Below are 20189 nucleotides of genomic sequence, written 5' to 3'. Positions count from 1 at the left end.
GGTAACAACAGGGTTTTTTTAAAAAGTAGGGAAAGAAAATTATAATTTCCTTATATATGTCTAAGGGGCTTCCCCGCTGTACATCTAGGCAGCCTTTTTGGAAACCTCACGTACGAGGCCCATAGGGAAGGTAAGAAGACTCCCACAGTGTGCTAAGGCTGAAGCCACGATGGCTCTCCATTGCTCACTGGGAGTTGAGATGGACCTCTGTATTTCTGTGTCCCATCTACCAAGATCCACCAGGATGGGAAACTCTCTCACCCTGAAGAGCACCCAAAGAAAGCTATCATCTTTGGCTATTCCAGAGTGAAGGGAGATTATTTCTTCCCTCCCTGTGAGTCTTCTTGCACTAGCCTATCCCAGTTAAAAAGGAAGGAGACTTCTGACAGTATATGTAAGAGAGGCTAGGGCTATACAGTACTTTTTGAGGGACATTAAAAATGTAACCAGATCCAAACCACTGTTAGAAATTCTGAAAAGAACTGTGGTGAGGGCTTCACACTGACTGATCTCACAACATGGAGAAACAGGAAAAGAGTAGTTTATTCACTGCTAATAGTTTCATTTTATCAGTAACAAGCATTATTCTTCAGAATTAATTGCACAGCAACTGTAATGCTTTACAGCCTTTTTAACAGTTATGTACACTATTCATCTTAGAAAGGCTCAATCAGGCACAGGGCATATGCTGAGGGTAATTACTCACCACGTTTTTGCTGAGGGTCTGATGTGTGAGTCTGAAAGACTAACCCCCCCTCTGATTTCACATGGCAGCTGCCTGTGTCAGTATAATTAGACACCAAACTTTCTGAAGATTGTATCTTTGTGTACACATCCCACATGCCAGATCATGAGAGCCACACTTAGCTGAAAAAGCAGAAAGTAACTTGAAAGGTCATCTCAGCAAACAGAGAAGTGACTTGTACCCATTAACAAAAGGCTGAAACAGGATTCTCAACTGTGCTTACCTACCCAGTGGAGCAAACACCTCTACAGGAGTTGCATAGCAACAGGAGGTGCAGTTTGTGCTTGAAATGCAACCTGACCTAAGGCACTCCTCAGTGGCTGAAGTTTGTGGAGCCTTATTTGTTTTGAACCTCATCATACTAGATCAGCAACATGCAATCAGGCTACCAGCACAAACACACGACTTTTACTGCACATTAATCCCACATTACTGTGTAAGCATTACAACGATGTGCTTTGAAGGTATGTACAGACAGATAGACACTCCCCCTCTCTTTCCCCCCAGAGGCAGGCAGGCAGGCAGGCAGGCAAACAAGGTCCTGCGAGGCTCACTGGAATTAGCTGGGATGCCATTTCCATAGCATTAGTAACCTGCAGGAACTAACAGTGCACAGCTGAGAACCAACCAGAGCTGGCACCAAGAGGAAAATAAAGAATTTGGTCTGAGAAAAACAGAAAAGCTATGGGACAGTGTTTGGCATTGGAGCTGAGCTACAGGTCCAGTTAGAGACCCTTAAAAAACAAGTCTTGCTTGCTAATTTATCCTTTATAAGCATGAGATACTGATAAGAGTAAACTAGATATTCTGTGTCTGACCCAGGATTTAAATTAACAAAGTGTATGCTTCATTTGGAAGCTCTGAATCTTAAAACAAGATCAGTTTATATAATCTTTTTCAGTGAATCAATTTTACTGCCATAATGAACATAAATAATGGCTGAGGTTACTCTTGGTGATTATGAGTAGAAAAAGCACCCTGCAGTTTGGAGAAAAGAATTTTCTTTGTGCTGATGTCTGCATGCTGGGCAACACATGCACTTAACTCTCCTTTCTTGGGTATTAATAAATATAGGATTAAGTTAAAGACATATATGCCTATAAAAAGGCATTGTAACCATTTGCAGTCTTAGCTTGAACTGCATGTGCCATATATAAAAACATATGTGACACTAGTTTCCCACCACCATAAATGCTAATGCATAGAAAGGAAAGATGAGGAAGACTGAGGCTGGGGCAAACTCTTCTGAGTACAATGTTGCTGATATGCTGGAGCAGCTACCTAAAAAGTAGGCTTGTCTTTCATCCTGCAAAGAATTTTGTTCGTATTGACAAAATTGTCTGTACTTTGAAGTCTCTACTGAAAGATGGGCTAAACCCAGAAGAAATAAATAGAAGTTTCTGCCTTCCACAGAGTTATGTTTTATTTATAAATTACATTAAACTTACAGAGTGATTGTCATGGACACCCGCGCAGGGACTGGAAAGGAACATTTGTGAGAAAAGAGTTGACAATCTCCTCAAGTTAACCCATGGGATTCTTCACTCCTCAGTCTCCTGCATCTTTTAAACGTACTTTAAGGTAAACATTTCTTAGTTGTACTTTTCATAGAATCAGCCGGGTTGGAAAAGACCTCCGAGATCATCAAGTCCAACCCTTGATCCACTACCACTGCTGTTACTAGACCATGGCACTAAGTGCCACATCCAGTTTCATCTTAAAAACCTCCAGGGACAGAGAATCCACCACTTCCTTGGGCAGCCCATTCCAATGCCTGATTACCCTCCCTGTAAAAAATTTCTTCCTAATGTCCAACCTAAACCTCCCCTGGCACAGTTCAAGATCGCGCCCTCTTGTCCTACTGCTGGTTGCCTGGGAGAAGAGACCAACGCCCACCTGGCTACAACCTCCTCTCAGGTAGTTGTAGAGAGTGATGAGGTCTCCCTGAGCCTCCTCCTCTCCAGGATAAACAACCTTGGCTCCCTCAGCCTCTCCTCATAGGACTTGTGCTTGAGTCCCTTCACCAGCCTCGTTGCTCTTCTCTGGACCTGCTCCAGCACCTCAATATCCTTCCTGAACATTATTGCTTCATCACTACCTTTGTTATAGCTATGGCTCATTTAGATGTTGTATACATTATATGCCCATCTTTCTCTTAATTCAAGTAAATGGAAATATTTCAAACAATTTCCAGCATGAAGATTGCTTCAAGTCTCAAGCCACACTTTCCTCCCTGATTATTATGACCACATCTTCTTTTTAGCTCCTATCAGTTCCAGAATTGGCATTCCTGGGCACCAAACAGTGCTGTACAAAGCTGTCTTCCTCCATCACAGACCTTAATAAGGGTGCCTGTGCTTCTATGACAGCCTGCTGTAACTTCCTCAGCTACAGTTTCTCATGTCCTTTCACTGAAGATAAAATAAAAAACCTTGGTGAAGGAAAGGTTTAAGGAGATCTTACCAATGGACCTGACTGACAGCAAAAGTAAAAAAGTAGTAGTGTCATTAACAAAAGTATCAGTGTCAGTTCAACGTTGGAAAGCGAGACTGCTCCCTCGGCAAACACCCATAAGCATGATCCTTGACTTTTCATGTGGAGTCTATTCTGAATCCACTGGGAATGTACAGAGAGGTTGCATTTAACTTTGTAATCTGGATTATTTTTGGAGGCAGATGTAAAAGCATGTTTTCTAGTAAAATGATACAGATTTACATTTCCAGATTTCTTTGCATGGGGCTGTGGAAAATTAGCCTTCATTACTATGGAGGAAAAAATGGTATCACCACTAAGGTAACTGAAAACAGAAGATTGCCTTTGTTGGGTGACTGGTGCTACAAACCTTCTCTCAATTCCTTCCATCTATCGGAATTGAATTGAGTGTAGTACAGTCTAAAAGGGGTCTTTAATTGGTTTGTAACCACTGAAGTTTCATGAAGAAATAGCACACATCACCAAAGTAAACATGAATAAATGTGGTTCAGTTGCTATCCTAATATTAACCTCAGCATTTCATTCTGAAATACAGGATAACTCATAACTAATAATTTCATTTTCTCATAACAAATATTAAATCTTGAATCAATCATTCATACAACTTCTTACACTAATATAAAGAAAAAAAAAAGCATGTCAAAATAAAAAAAACCCCAAAACATGTTTTGCAGGGCTTTAAAGAAGGACTTTGATATACGTATCTAGATGTTTACTAATTTCTGAGAGTTACCATTTTTATAAGGTATTTAACTGAATTAAGTCATCTGCTCTAAGGTCATAATTACATTTGAGTGTGGAGAATGTTCAGAGATCCATCAGCATTCAAGGCACAGGAGGAATACTAAATCTTATGATACTTGGTATTATTTTCACTTCCACACTAGGCCACACAGATTGAATCCACATGGGAAGCCCTCCTTCAAATTAGTCTTAGCCCTCTCTTAACACATAGACCATGAAGGCTCCACAATTGAGTTCTAAACAATCTGCAGACTGTTTTGGGAACCAGCATTACCTTTTTAGCCCAGCAGCTAACATGTCTATTCGGGGCACTCAAGCATGACAAGTACTCCTGTTTTTAATCTCCACTCCTCCAGTTATCTCTCACTATTTATCAATTTCTTCATAGGTTATGAAAAGCATTAAATCATTAACCAGGAATTTTAATTTTTAATATATACCTGTATATGGTGCGCAGTCATATTCCTTCTCATAATCAGTGAAGTACATGCTGTGCAGTGGATTATATTCTTGTGCTTTTCCTATTAAAAACTGCATCTTAAATCACACCACAATATGGTCTCTTGCAGGACTCAGGAGAATTGCCATTTGTGTCCTACCATCCTTATCTAATGATTGCATAGTTTTTGTCTTTTCATCTCCTATGGTCTTTAAATCTTTCCCCTTTACTAAGGCTCAGGTATTGCATATGAAAAGTGTCACTCAAAACACATGCTGAATTCTTCTACAATATGTTAATTGCAGAAAAGAGTGGGGACCAAATAAAGTATTTCCAGTGCATGCTGGGAGGCATCTAACACTAATATGAGGCATTCCCTGCTACTGCCCCCCCCAGATTGAAGACTAGGTGAGTGTTCTTTAATATTTCATTCTCAAGCTTGGGGTATGTTCTCTAGCTGCCCAGTTTCCATGGCAGAAAGGGAAACTCCATTCCCACCAGCTGTTCCCTAGGCTGTGACTGTGTCTTTGTGTCTCTCCTTCTTCAGAAGGGCTTATATTTCATACACCACCCACAAATGATTGGGCAACAGTCACAAAGTTTAGATTTGTATCTGAACAGCCTCGGCAAATCTGGGAACGTATTTAGGCTCAGTACCATCAGTGTTAAAGACTCAGGCTTCTTTCTCTCCTTACAGAGGAGGAGACATACTGTGTAGGGAGAAGCTGTGCAACTACAGTATAGAACTGATAAAGATTTGTTAATTGTCAAATACTGTACACCCTTCAGAATTTTCATCCTCACCATGGGGCTAATGGGCACACAGATCTTGCTGTTTGGATCAAAAGACAATGAGTTTTTTTTGTTGTACTCTGAACATTTTTCTTTGTATTCATTGAGATTCAATGATATTCTCTTTATAGAGATAGGAATCACTCTGCCATTCCTCCCATCAAAAAGAAAGAAAAACCACTTGACCAATTTATAAATGTCTGCTTGTTCCAACTGCTGAGATTGCTTCTGGGATCAGGTGTTGGTCATGAGGTTGAAGGCCTTACTCTCCTTGGAGATTTGCAGGGTGAAAGGACAATGTGTCATTTTCCACCAAAACCCTAAGAGCTGCAAAGGCAGCACAGACATCACCTCTGTGCCACTCCATGGTGAGAAAGATCACACTGTACCTTTCCCATGCAGCCATGGGTAGCAATCTCAACTGGATAATGACTCAGAAAGTAAATTGAAATCTCCACAATTAACTATACTGTGATGTCTGTATGCCTCAGTGTGTTCATATCAACGTGGTTCCATGACAAAAAGAAAAGGCTCAAAAGCTCTGCTTCAGGACAGAAAACACCACTGCTGTTGAACTATGTTGTGGATGAAGCCCCTTTAGTTGCTTTTAAGTTTCAGACAAAGAGGGTGTGATGTTGTGATTACACGACTCACCTGTCTGAATGTTTTTACCTAAAATTTCAATATTTGAGAAATATTCAATAGTCCTTGAGCTATTTAATTAAAAATATTTCAAAACAGTATGTATAACCTTGTTGGTGAGTGACATAACACAACGTAATCTATGGAAAAACCAGCATTCTTCAATACTAATCATTGAAATTCCTTTACTATGAACACTTTTTCATCAATTTAAAAAACGTTGTAAGAGAACAGAGTTCAGTTGTCACTTGAAAGTTTCTAAACGCAGGAAGAGTTAATTTTACCAAAGAAACCCAAAGCAGTGACTTCCAGAAGTCTTACAGAAGATTTTTACCCAGGTTTTGCATTATAATAAACCGTCTATGATAATATGCAAAAAAAAATCCTTTTGAAACAGCATGCTGAAAGCAGCAGCTGTCAGGCACTGTAAGTGATAACTCACTCCTCTGCTACTGGTACCCAACAGGCAAGAAATTGGATATTTAACATGGCCAGGTAGCTTCAATATCCCCATCAGTATTTCTTTTGTCAAAATGATCTGATAACGGTGAAGATTCATACTTTAAGCTAAGTTAGGTGCTTCATCTCTCAGCAAATTCAGAGCAGAATGATAGATTCTGATGAAGAAGGACTTCAAGGACCAAAGCTATGAGCTTCCTCTCTCTGTGTACTCTCTACAGAGTTTAGTTTCACTGTAATAGTCATGCAGGTTGGAAGTTGTCAGTCAGATCTTTCCTCTACCTCAAAAAAACCTAAAATCACAGACATATTTCTGATTGGAAAGACAGGATCCCAGCTAAGGTTAGCATTTTTTCTAAGCACTATGTTAGATACTCCTAATGTCATTCTGAAGTTTGTGAAATAGGGGAACATATGAGACTATTATACATGCATTAACAACTACACATGTGTAAAAATAACTTTTAAAAAGACTTTCATATGTCAGATTTTCAATAAACAAAGTATTTAATTTAACACAATGGAATTTACATTATGTTTTCTTTTTAACTTTAGTCACTGAAACATAAATTAGATTTTAGGCAACTGCTCTGTCTGCCCATTACCTTCCCTACCTCCTTTAATATTTTTATGTTCACTGGTTCTAAGATTTCTTTCTTGTTCTTTTTTTTTTATAATCCAGGATGCAATTACTTCTCAGCTGATAGTGCAACTCTCTGAAGAGAGCAATCCTTCTTCGTAAGTCTGGCTGAGGCCAAAAATAGCTCTGTCAGCTTCTGATAGGCTGAACCTAGTCAAGTGAAATGTTTTAACATTTTATCAACTTAATGAACAGTCTTATTTATAATGTGGACAACTTCACTGTCATTGTATGCAGACTGCTGAATAGATTATGGAATGCGTTTGTTTGGGGAATGCTGAATATGAAAATAAAATTTTTGACCAAAAAGTAGTTGACTTATATACTGTAAACAATTTAAAGATTAAATACTGTTTGCCCATTTGAAATAAAGGAATGGCTTAATGGTAATATCTATAACTGTAAACATACCCGAAGAAAGGAATCTCAGAAGGACAAATAACTAACTGCCAAATCATGAAGATTTTCAATATGCAAAAATTACCACTATAAAATTCTATAACCAGTTTAAATATTATTATTAATGTAACACTGGAAATTAATATGTAGACTAAATATCTGCAGATACTTTTAGTACTTTACAGTAGAGTGAGAAGGTTAAAAGTAAGAAGTCTAACAGAAAAAAAAGTGTGGGTTAACAATTGCTTACCCTCTTTTCTGCTACCTCATCCTCTCCTGTAGACTCTTTGCCATCATGTTCATCTCTCAGGGTTGGCATATGCTTTTTGTGTGCTGGCTCTCTGTTTAAAGTTGTATATCCTATGTGTTCATAAATTGGATTTATTGTCATCTTGGAAATGTATTCAGCTGCCTTCGTTTCAATATAAAGAGTAATCAATCCATCTGTCACCAGGTCATGGATGGACTCAAAACGTTTCTCCCCAACAAAGTGCTTTCCATCGTAGTAGAGTCTGAAGTTTCTGGTTTGACTTCCAAATCTGCCTCAATGAAATGGGAAAGTGTTTTTTTTTAAAGAACAGTAAGCAGAATAAATAAGAGTAAGCAAGCCTTTGCAAACAATTAAAAACACTTTATCACTTAAAGCTGTGACTACGCTCTGTGTCTGGTCCAGCCGAGTGGAGAACCACTACCTAGCACACATAGGAAGGAGAAATCAACAACAACTGCAGATAGATAGCCAAAACAGTGAGTGTCCCAGAAGGAGCTGTTTGTTCTTTTTTTCTTTTAGCCTCTCCATTATCCCATGGAAAAAGTGAAAAATTACTTCACACTCTTTATGGTTTTTTTTAGTACATTACTACTACATCACCATAGTCAATTCGCTTGGCTCTGATATGAAGAGTTCTCATAATAGAGTCCTCTATTACAGTTGATCAATATGGAGTTTTGATGCTGTCTCAGACCTCTGCGCCCCTGCTTGCTTGCAGGAAGAGGCCATTCAGGGTTCAGCTGAGCTTCAGTGCCAACAATTACACTGAAGTAGAACTGCTGCCAGAACTGGAGCAGCACAGGACAAAATGGCACAAGGGCAAGCATTCTTTATTCCTGGCCAAAGGCCCAGGACTAACCCTTCAAGCTTTGTACAAAAGTCCTTCTGTGTTATGCTTAGTAAGTCCCAAGCTTCAAGCAAATCTCTGAAATATACAGGATATATAACATGAAAGCTATCCAACACTGGCCATTCTGCATCAGGGTGGAATAGGATTTAGATACAGGCTCTTAGCAACCATAAGAACGCAAATTTTACCTGAACGGTAGCATATTTTCACAAACTGTACATAGAATCTGCAGCAATTTACTGCCTCTAAGCAGTCTAAACACGTGAAAACACACTAGTGTTTGCACTTGGCAAGAACCAACACACTTCCTGAGGAGCAGATGGAGGCAAGAAGCCACTTTCACAGCTCACTCCAATGCTGTTCCTTGGTCAGTCAGTACCCTTGGTCAAGGGTACTGGACCCCCTTACAAGGTCAGATCTGCCAAATAACTACGAAAAACTAAATTTGAAAGGATGGATTGCTTTCACTTTACAATCAAATGCTTCACAGGAGATGTTAAGAAACACAGTAAACACTGGTACTTTGCTGAAGTGGCTCCTCTTCTCAGTGGGGCCTTGCCAAACAGCAGAAAGTATAATTAATTTTAGACCTTGCCTCAGGTAAAATATTGCACTCTTCTTGAAAATATGGGCAAAAATACATGGTTCTGCGATCTGCATTTTTTTCTGTGTTCTAAATCAAAATGCCAAATCTTCCCATCCCCCCTATCAATAGTCTGACAGTGACAGCAATTTCAGAAGCTGTTATTTCTACATAAAACTCAAATGTGAGGGGGCCCTCAGGAATCTGCATCCTGCTCAGTAAGGAAAGAGAATACGATGTGTAGGAACTATGTGGGCATTTCACTGCAAATTAATAGTTACTTCCATGCACATTTTTATGCCACACAAACTAGAAGTTCATTGAATCAAGCTGAAATGCAAGAAATTACAAAATGACAGAAAGAAACAAATTTTTACTTGATCCTAATTTCATCACAAGATGCAGTTCTGAGTGAATACAAGTAATTTAGAAAGCAGAAAGATAATGTTGTAAGTTACAGCAGAAGGGGTAGACGTGTTCAGACTCACTCTTCAGGGCATCTTTATACTCAACAGAGTGTGTGGCAAACAAGCTTTGACCACAAGACATCCTCCTTGTATACCCTTGACTGTCAGAGAAGTCAACATGAGCCAAGAGTGCTCAGCACTTTGCAGTGCCAAAATGAGCAACCTTCACTGTCATCTGCTCAAGTCAGTGGGAATAATGCACATTGAGCACATACAAGCACCTTGATGTTAAACTTCATCGGAGACCAATAAGTTTGAAGGTGAAGAATAATGGGCCTTAAATGACAATATACATTAGAATAACTTTTATTAAGAGATGCAGGTGAACTGCTGCTCTAATCAGTAACATCTGCTCTGACAGTACTTAGAGCGGAGTTTTAAACAAGCTGAAGGTCATTTTCTGCTCTCAGCTTTCTAGAAGAAAAAGTATGACACTAATCTCATCAAGAGAAGATAAGGCACAGAAAAACATCTCAGGGCCTATTACTAAGTGTGCGTGGTGCCTTTACTTTAGCAACACCCCTTGAAGTCTAAAACTAGTTCTGAAGAACAAGACGACCAAATACAGAGAACAAATATAAGTTCTTAGAGGGTTAGTCCTCTTTCCATCAGGGTCAGAAGGCACGCACTCCTACCCCAGGTATGTTTTACTGAGCAGCCACTATGCTCTACATCTATTCAGACTGCTGCACATAAAGTGTGTCTTCGAGAGATACCATAAGGAATAGGATTTCCAAGAGATGAATTGTTTGCCTTTATCTATTTTCCCATTTGTTCCAAACCAAATTTTTTACTCTATTATTTTCTTATTGGATACATTGTGGAGAAACACACTGTTTTTCAAATAGAATCCTATTAGTAGCAAGGAGATAAACCCCCCAAAATCCCCACCAGTCAATGAAGCACCAATCTCCTACAAAAACTGTATCGTCAATAGTGTGTCTCAGAATCCTGTTTTCTTTCAAATTAATTTAAATTTTTTCCTGACCACACAAAGACACTGTTTTGATTAAATTACAATATAAAAACAAATATACATGTTCAATTGAAAATTATTAATTAAAATTTAATCTTCAGTCCCTTCAGTCTTACTTAAAACTATGGTTTAAATTTTTCCATTACCAAGACTATTTTCTTATGTTTACTTCCTATAACATTCCTGAAGTCTTGTTAATTATACATCACCGTGGCAACTAAGCAGAATCAAGATTTGATATTTCAACTTCCTGATGGTCTCTTCCTAGAGACAAGCACTAGTACCAGCTGGCTTTTGTTTAAGAAGTAGAAAGCAGGACACAGATAAAGTATGTTTTCTTTTGGTTTAAAGAGGGGAGCATTAGATGTTTTTCCAAGAAAAAGAAAAAGGCCTCTGACATGTCAAACAGTCCCATTGTGTCCACTGTGCATTTGATTGCAAGCAGCAGGACTACAGATAAAAGACTTTTTTTATTCCAAGTTGTCTGAAAAGCAATCACTTTGTCTAGTTCCTTTGGTTGCCAATGGGGCAGAGTGGATAACAACGTGGGAAAATGTATTAAACGGCAGAGCAAATGCGGCCAGTAATGAAGGACCGAGGAGCTGAATTAGGTATCATACCATGAGAGAACAGAATAAACCACCTACCCTGGATGTACCATTCACTGAAGAAACAAAAGGAAGAAGCAAAGGACCGAGAGCCCGTACATACTTTCTTACCATCTGAGAAGATGGATTTTTCAGTCCACATACAGAATTGTACAGTAGCTATTCACCACTTTCACGGGCTATTTTATGATGAGAAGACTTTCTAGACAAAGGCATTATTTAGAATATGTAGCTGCAACCACACCACAGAGTTAATGCCCCTCAGGACTACTCGTGTCCTCCTTAGTTTCAAGCAACTTCATACACTGAACTGGGAAATGTAAGTCTGAGCCTAAAGGTCACTTGGACTTAATCTTCCCTTGGAGAAGGAGTGTCTTAATGTGCTTTGTGGCCAGAAGGCAGAAGTCTTACTTAAAATCAGGTGCCAGAATTTCAGTTCTAACTTCAGAAAACTCTCAACCAACACTTATGACCAGAGACTTGACACTCCATAAAAAGCCACAGGAATATAAGCAATATTGCAATCAGGAATGTCTCCTAATCATGCTGTGTTCTTGGAAATGAAAACAAATTATTCCACAGATCCTCTTCTGGCCCATTTCCTTGTCAAACAAACTAAGCCTTGCATGCAGCCAACACCTCTACACAGTTATCACTGAAGGTCTCCAACTCCTGAGAGTAGCTCCTTTTTAAATTTTATTTAATTATTTATTGGCAACAACATTTCTGAGGATGGCCAGGAATGAGGAATTGTGGAACTTGCCAACTTTCCAGAGTACCTGCCTGTATCAGGGGTTAATCACGCTGATACTTTTGGTCTGTGTGTGGCCCAGCCACCTGTAAAAGTTTTGTTCTTTCCCTGCCAAGTTATGAGAAAACAAGTACTGATAAACAGGTACTTCCTCCTTAGAGAGAGAGCTTCTTGTATAAACTGTTTTAATTGGTGTTCTGTGACTGGCTCATCATCTGTCAAGGACATTTGAAGGAGAAACTGAAGAGGAGTTGATGAAGTAATGCCCCGAGACTCAATTAGAACAGACCTCCAAAGCATGCTGCGCATGTGGAAGGGAAATTCCAAAGTACACACGCATGCACTGAAGGGATGCACTTGCATAACCAAGGGGGTGGGACTGAGAACCTCTGGTGGGGTGGTGCTGGCCACACCTGCCTAGGCAGACCTAATCAGTTAACTGTATAAAAGCAGATAGCTCTTTTTTGGAGGGTAGCAAGCTTCACATCAAGGACAACGTTGCCTTTTGGTGGGGACGCCTGCCAATGTGTGAGCCTACTCTCTCCAGGAATGCAGCTCCTGCTATGGGTAACTATAGGCATTCTGGGACGGTAAGACAGCTTTATATGCAACAGCTGGGTGACTGAGGAGGTCATACTGAAGGCTTATCTCTCTCCTCCTTCCTCTCTTTTGGGTTTATTCATTTTGTTGGCCACCTCTTGGTAATACATACCAGTTTTGTTGAGCTTTCAGTGGTGTCATGGTTTCAGATTTCAGTATGATCCGAACCCTCCCCTAATACACTGCCTGACAAATAACATAGTTTTCAAAACCTTAGCAGTATTTTACAAGAACACAATATGTATAAATGAAATCGAATGCATTAGGGATTGAAAGTAAAGGTGCATTTTATACAAGCGGGGACAAAAAATCCTCACTGTCTGATATGGCTGGGAAGGGTGGCAGAGTACAGTCATTAGGGATAGTTTTCCAGTGCCATTTGGAAGGGCGGCACTGGTTGTCTGACTGTTGCTTATGAACACGAATAAAGTATAAACTTATCCCGAAAGCCTGGTAAGACCCATGCACTAGCTCAATGCATGATACTTTAGTTCAGCATGGAAAATGTATGGCATCCTTCAGAACAGCAAACAAATTCCAGATCTGGAACTGCAATGTGTCTATCCCATGCCAATGCAGACAGAATCCTCAGCTCCCTCTAACTGGGATCAAATAAAAAAATTTAGAGCTTGTGCTGTACCACTGACAACAGCTTCCCAGCAGTCTCTCTCAATTCAGAGACTTTTACCTGCATCTCTGCCCAGACTTGCTTGTCCAAGTGGGAAAACAATACTGTGCAAATAGTGTGCTGCAAACACCAGGCAGTGAGGACCAGAGCAATGGCACTTCCCTGTGGATCATAAGCACTGTCAGGGACAAACCAACTGCTCTAGGGCATTGGCAGTAGGAGACAGCTGCTGAAAACAAGGAAGACAAAGTGTTATCAGCCCTTGGTAGCTGTAATGGAGTGTTTCACAAAAAAATCTAACAAAATAAGAAATGTATTCTTTTGTCTCAATGTCTTATTTTACTATTAACAGCTGATTTTCACCATATCAAACTCTGAAGAAATGTCAGCTGATCAAGGAGTATGTATGTTATTAATATGCAGTCAGATCACTTAATACTTAAGATAACTGTTACTGTTCTTGATCAGTGATAAACATTTGAAAAGAATCTGTTTGCTTTGAACAGATGCATTATCTCTCCTTAGTACTGTGCTTACATGCCCTATTCCATTTAAACTTGATACAAGTTGCTGGGATTGATTTGATGATTGTATCAGAATCCATACCAATGTTTTGGGCAATGTTTTACTGCCTTTTCTACCTGATGAAAGTTCTATACTTCCTGCAAAAAGACTCACTGTGGTTAGAGGTTGAGACACATTTGAATTCTACATACACGTGGGAACATATTAAAAGCCTGATATCTTCTCTTTAATTGAAAATATTTGGAAACCTACGCCAATTTATCTGGAATAAATACCTTCACGAAATGTTACTAGCAGGAACGTTAGTAAACTTTCACAGTTTCATATTAAGTAAATACTTACAGGTCTTTACCAAAATTTTTTAAGAAATGTTATTCAAGAGTTAATTTTACAGTGTGACTTTATGCTACTAAGAGCTTTCATATTACTTTAAAATAGAACTGTGTTTCAGTTCTTCTAAATTAAGGTATCAGCCCTCACCAGTGTCTGCTCAGCGAACTTCAAAATGTGCATGCAAATTTTACTCTATGTATAAAGTTTTCATTTTAGATCATATATGATACTGTTTTTCTGGTATATTTAGAAGTAGAACAACATTGGAAATGCAACAGAAATTCCACTGCAACTGAGTACTATGGAGAGAGAACTGCCACAGTATAATGCTCAAACATGTTCGTATTTATTATTTCATTTAGAGCAGCTTTTCTTACAAGTGCTTAAGTTCATAGAGACACAGAATGGTTTGGGTTGGACCTTTAAAGGTCATCTAGTCCAATACCCCCATAATAAGCAGTGACATCTTAACCTAGACCAGGATGCTCAGAGCACTGTCCAATGAACATTTCCAGGGATGGGGCATCTTATCACCTCTCTGGGCAATCTGTTCCAGTGTTTCACCAACCTCATCATAAAAAATTTCTTTTTTTATATATACTTAAAATTTTCCCTCTCTTAGTTTAGAAGTTACTCATGACTGTCATATTTCTGTTTTGCTTCTATAGACCTTCTCACACTAAGAGCAACTTTCTCTTAATTTATCTTCCTAAAACAATATGCATATTTTAATTCAGTATAGCAAGGAAACCTGAGTGGAAGGCATCAACCAAAACTCAAAGAAATGTCCTTATCATAAAATAGTTTTGCAAGTGCAAAAAGAGTTTTTTGAGAGCAGAGTGGAGAAACATTGTTTCTGTTGTTGTTCCTGTTCTTTGATTTGGTTTTTTTTAATGTACATGGCAGGTGGTTTAAGGTCTCAAAAAAAAAAAATCCCTACGATTAAAAATAACTACAGTAAGATTTCTGTCCCAGAGAGATTTTGTCAAATCAGATTTGCCTTAAGCCACTGTTAATTTCAACCTTATAGTGCAGGTTTACTTACTTAAAGCTATTACAGCATTTGCTACTCACTTAGCTTGTTTTCTCAATGTATTCTATCTCTGATCTTCTGGTATTCATTCATTATATTTTTGCAAACAGTGAGATTCACCAATATACCCATCCTGCTCTCTAAAATGCTTTTTCCTCAAGGCTTCATTCCTTAACAATAAACAAGCATAATAATGTAAAATGAAATAGTTCCTGCATATATAACACACACTGTTAGAATTTTTGGGGCTACTAACAGTTCATCAGTGAGGACTGGTAGGTTTTTTACTATTATATTCTGTTTTCTAGAATACAATTTCTTCCTTCAGGCAAATGCAAGCAATAGCTAGGGCAGATGTCAATTTATTACTGAAACTGTTAGAGTTCATTTACTCATCTCAAGATACAAAAGAAAAAAATTAGCCTGATTCTCTTCCTAGCACCTATCAAATCAGAAGGAACCATACTTACATCAGCTGAGCTACACTAAGCATAAAGGAGAGAGAAGGAAGAGGAAAACTGGGCCAGATAACATTTATTACTGTCAGTTGTTTTAAGGTTTGAATAATTCATAGATGTTTTGATGAAAACAATTATGAGATTAAACAACAATAGAAGGCTATTGTGTGTTGTCTTGAAAACATGTTTATAAAGCATCCATAGTATCTAGAGCTGAAGGACTTTTTTGCTTATTAATGAAGCACAGGAATCAAGGTGTTTCTCCAAATACAAAAATTTCTAAATATGTATTCCAAAAACATACAAAAGAAGAGGCCAATCAAAAGGACTAAAGGCAGTAGAGAAAAAGGGGCATTCCAGTAGAACCTGCAAGAGACAGAAACGATGTGCATGCTTTTGATGGGGAGGAGAGAGCAATCTATGCCATGTACTTGTATACACAATTTAACTATCAACTGGTTGTACTACAGTTTACCTTATTACTATTTCAACTCCAACAGTGCCTAGAAGCTTCAAACTCAGCAGACATTATACACCATAAAAATAGCACAATACAACAGAGATTCCTGCTCAGGAACTGTGACTGGGGGTAGTCTGAGACATGGGCTACTTTCAGTCTATCTGGCCCATTTTTAAGAGAACCCAGACTTTTGTCCTGAACAGGCATGCGAGACAATAGGGGAGAGAAAATACCCTCTCTGATGGAGAAATGAGGCATGCAAAACTTAATAGCCCCAAACCAAGTCATATGTGAAGCCAAGAAGTGAGCCCAGATCTTCTGAGCTCCACCGCAGTACCTCACCACAAGCCCAATACCTCCACTGTGCAACAGATTACACCAGATCTTAGTGGTGTAGAAGGAGCTACAGTCAGGGCGAAGGACACGGCATAAAATGAACATGAGCTATGTGCACTGAGCCCAGACACGTCTTGGACAAGTTCTACCAAAAAAGTTCACAACACCACCGAAGCAGAGAATATTCCTCTGAGAAGTGCTGAACTTACACAAGCAGGAGAAAGACCGCAGCAAACTGAATTGCCAAAGATAAATTAGACACTCTAGCCAAAAGAAAACAGAGCTGACAACAACAACAGATGGGAAGAGGAGGGAAGGAGAACAGGAACACAGCAAGAAGACGTGAACCATAAGGAAAAAAGCATTCTAATCTGTGGGAGGACCTAGGTAACCAGTTAATTACTCATTAAAGTTAGTAGCTATTTATTATTATTATAAATACTTAAGTGAAGCCATCCTGGTAGGGCCCAGGTGCACTTACATAAGGCAGATGACATGCTGGACACCTATGCTGTTTACTGGTAGCTGAACCTTGTTATTGACAAACTAACAGAGTATATTATTTAGTGTGAAATTTTATATAGGGAAAGAAACTTTTTACATGTAAGATCATTTAAACAGAGGGCCAATTGTTTTACGTGAGAGCAGAAAAGCAAGCTCCAAAATTTATCAGTGCATTTTCCCCTGGGTTTTTCATCTAGCAACCAAGGAATATTGTGTGAATATTTTAGAAAGGTTTCTAGAAACTGAATTCAGCCCTTGCTACTGCCAATCACTGCATTTGCAAATCAGGTAAAAAAAATACACAGAAAGATATGCAAAGTTTAGTCTTTAAAATGGTCTTTATAATATTTTTCCTACCAATTAGCATGATGTCAGAATACTGTTACCATGGTAAAGTGAAGGGATGCAGTTAGCTACTGTTTTGCTGAGCTCCTTCTGACTACTTATAGATCAGCTGTGGATTTAGGATAAACTAGACCAAATTTTGATACATCCATAATTCAAGAAATGTAACTCAGCTATTACCACGTAGAAAGTAGTTTCAAACATTTCTTCTTTCCCTCATTGCTCTCCCATGTCCCAGTCTGTACAACAAGAGCAGATGCACAGTTCTAACCTCTGAAATCGAGAAGCCTTTTGCAGATGTTGAATTCTACATGCGTAAGTAATCCCACAGCAATTAACGCACGTTCTGGAACAGCACTACACACGTGTCCCACAAGAGCCCACTGAAAATAAACAGCATCCGGCTACCAAAGCAGTTGTCCTCTGAAATTTAAAAGGTTCATCTGCAGCATTATGTTCTAATAGCCCATCAATGAGGTCTCCTTTTAAAATGCCAGTGGCTAGTTCCTTAACACAATTTCATAATTTCTTGCACAACACATGCAGTTGGTCTGCTAAAATAAAGATTACTAATTTTTGACATTTATTTCACCTCAAGAATTCTTTCCTGGTGCTACATAATCTTGAATGTGCCCTAACTCCCAAACATAAAGAAAACATGACTCATAATCACAGCTCACATTATTACCTTTTTTTTTAAATCATGCTGCAGAACCTTATTTCGATTCGTTCTCAGTATCACAACAATAGAATTTGCAGGAAGGAAACCATGGTAACCAATTAACTGTGCTACAGCAGATATCTGCTCAAAAGAACATGCAGTACCATCACACTTCAACGCCTACCCACTAGTACAATCTCTACCCATTTCCTCTTTATCCTCATCCTAATTATTAAACAAAATCTCCACCACAAAAGGCTACACTGCAAACCACATCTTACTGTGACTGTCATTTGCTGTAGGTCCTAACATTAAGCAATGTACTACTCTTTTGCTAAATTTAAAATTTAAAAGCAGACCTAATAGCTCCAGAAGTCAATTAGGAATTTTTATTCTTTTAATCTGTTTGGAACATTGAATTAACATTACAATGCATTTTATATATTTTTATTGTAACAGAGACTTGCAGATATGCATGGACACAGATATATATCTACAATAATTTTTTATGTTACTAATTTTCCTTAACCCTCAGGATTGCAAAGCATTTTCAGTGGCATTCTCTGATTAATTAATTAGTAAACACTGGTGAATGCATCCATGATTAAGTACAGGCATTAAATAGAGTAGGGTGCTGATTTGTTGCTCTCATTTGTGTTTATGCTTTATTCTCTTTATCTGGTGTCTGAGCTGATACAATTTTACAGGCCTTCTTAGGCTCTGAACATCAATTTTGTTTGAAGGACAGCTCTGAATATTTAGTCAAATTTATACACTTAAAATGACATTTAAATTATAATTTTCTTTTTCTTTAAGAACATACTTCTACCTCTGTTACAAATTCTGAGAAATTTGTTTTCTGAAAAAAATCACCCTCTTTTGTTTCAAATTTAGATTTAAAAGGTAGTCTGCCTTGAAAAAAAGTCATGATCCAAATTAATTGCACAATAATGGATGAAAGTAGACAAAAATAGCTCATCAGAAGATGATCAAAATGCAGCTTCTTATATAAGTGGAAAACAGATTTTACAGAAACTCAACAGCAACTTTAAAAACTGAAAAGTTTTTTTGCAGTTAACAGTCACCTTCCCTACCCTATTGAAGAAAAAATATTAAAAACCTTCACTTTGAACTCAGTTAACTATTCCAGAGCATCGCAGTAAGAATATTTGACTGCCTTGCTTAAATCTGCAAAAATATTGGTTTTTGCTGTCCTATATTTGGTCATTTAAGCAGTGCTAGGCTATGTCTGTAGCTATTGCAGCTCAGGAACAAGATCTTTAAATCTACTGAAGCTAGTTCTATAAAAGTGCCACAGCCTAATGCTTCACAGCTGTCAAAAATTCATTTAAAAAGGTTTAGAGAACAAAGAACTAAAATACCGTGGCCCACTTCATCTTGAACATGATGTGCAGTCCTGTCTGGTATGAACACACCTTTGAGATTTTAGACATCAGCTACAATAGCTCATGGAATCAAATTTGAAGTTTTCCATGACGATTTGAGGAGTTGTCTGGCTTGGGTCCTCGGGACAAAGCACGAAAAGCTTGCTCTTTTCCATTGTAGGAAAGATGACTGGAAATATTTCATTACAGAGACATCATACTTTGCCACAGAAAGGGATATGATCCTGTTTCACTAAACTGCTCTTCACGACTGGATGCACTGGGTTTTTCAGGATTCCCAGGCATGCTGACACAAACACTGGAAGAAGACATCTGCCAGAGCTGGACGTGCTGAGCTATCTGTATCACTGAATTGCCTCCCTCCCCAGCAGAAGAACCGGTAACTACAAGCCAGGAAACAAAGCTGTCTCAGTCTCAGCATCAGCTGCTCCTACCCAAAGGTACCACAAGACTTTTACGTCTCGATGAACCAGCATTTCATGATGCAACCACACTTCAGAGGCAGTTTGCAATTTGCCCTAATCAGAATTGACAGACTGTCAGATCAACAAATCAGGCAACAAACACAGTGACAGAGAGATTGAACAGATACACAGAAATACAGAGGGAACCAAGTGTTTATGCCAAGAGTCAATGAGTACCCTCAAGAATCTAAATTTTCCTAACTTTTTTCATTTTTTTCCAAAACATGCCTGAAAAACAATCAGAACACATGGATATTTAATTTTATGTTTTGTCACTATGCTATTTGTTGCAGAATTAGAGAACCTCTAAAGCATTTCTGTGTTAACTTCACAAAATTCCATGAAACCCGTTCTGTGTCTGTTTCTTTATATAAAACTAACAGCCGACCAAGTTTTCTTTCCTCCCACACCTTCTAAAGGGTAAAACAGAGGTAAAGAAGGAAAAGCAAAAATCATACTGAAGTTATCTTAAAATTAACATGACTATTTGAAGGACAGAGTGGCACTTAAACCTAGTATGAAAATATCAAAATGATTCACACAGCTAGAAGAGAAAGGGTGAAATTAGAGACCCTGA

At 38.5% G+C, this 20189-nt stretch overlaps 1 protein-coding gene across 1 annotated transcript in view; it reads right to left on the bottom strand.

The window, feature by feature from the left end:
• Window positions 1-20189, bottom strand: part of CHN1 (chimerin 1) — a 99574-nt gene that overhangs the window by 43656 nt on the left and 35729 nt on the right. The window contains exon 6 of the mRNA XM_032692752.1: window positions 7604-7892. Coding sequence (XP_032548643.1) covers window positions 7604-7892 — 289 coding nt within the window. The remainder of the gene's footprint in view (window positions 1-7603; window positions 7893-20189) is intronic.

The sequence above is a fragment of the Chiroxiphia lanceolata genome, chromosome 7 (assembly GCF_009829145.1).
Source record: "Chiroxiphia lanceolata isolate bChiLan1 chromosome 7, bChiLan1.pri, whole genome shotgun sequence".
In the NCBI taxonomy this organism is placed as follows: Eukaryota; Metazoa; Chordata; class Aves; order Passeriformes; family Pipridae; genus Chiroxiphia; species Chiroxiphia lanceolata.
The sequence above is the reverse complement of the archived record's forward strand: the minus strand, read 5'-3'. Positions and strand labels throughout refer to the sequence as shown.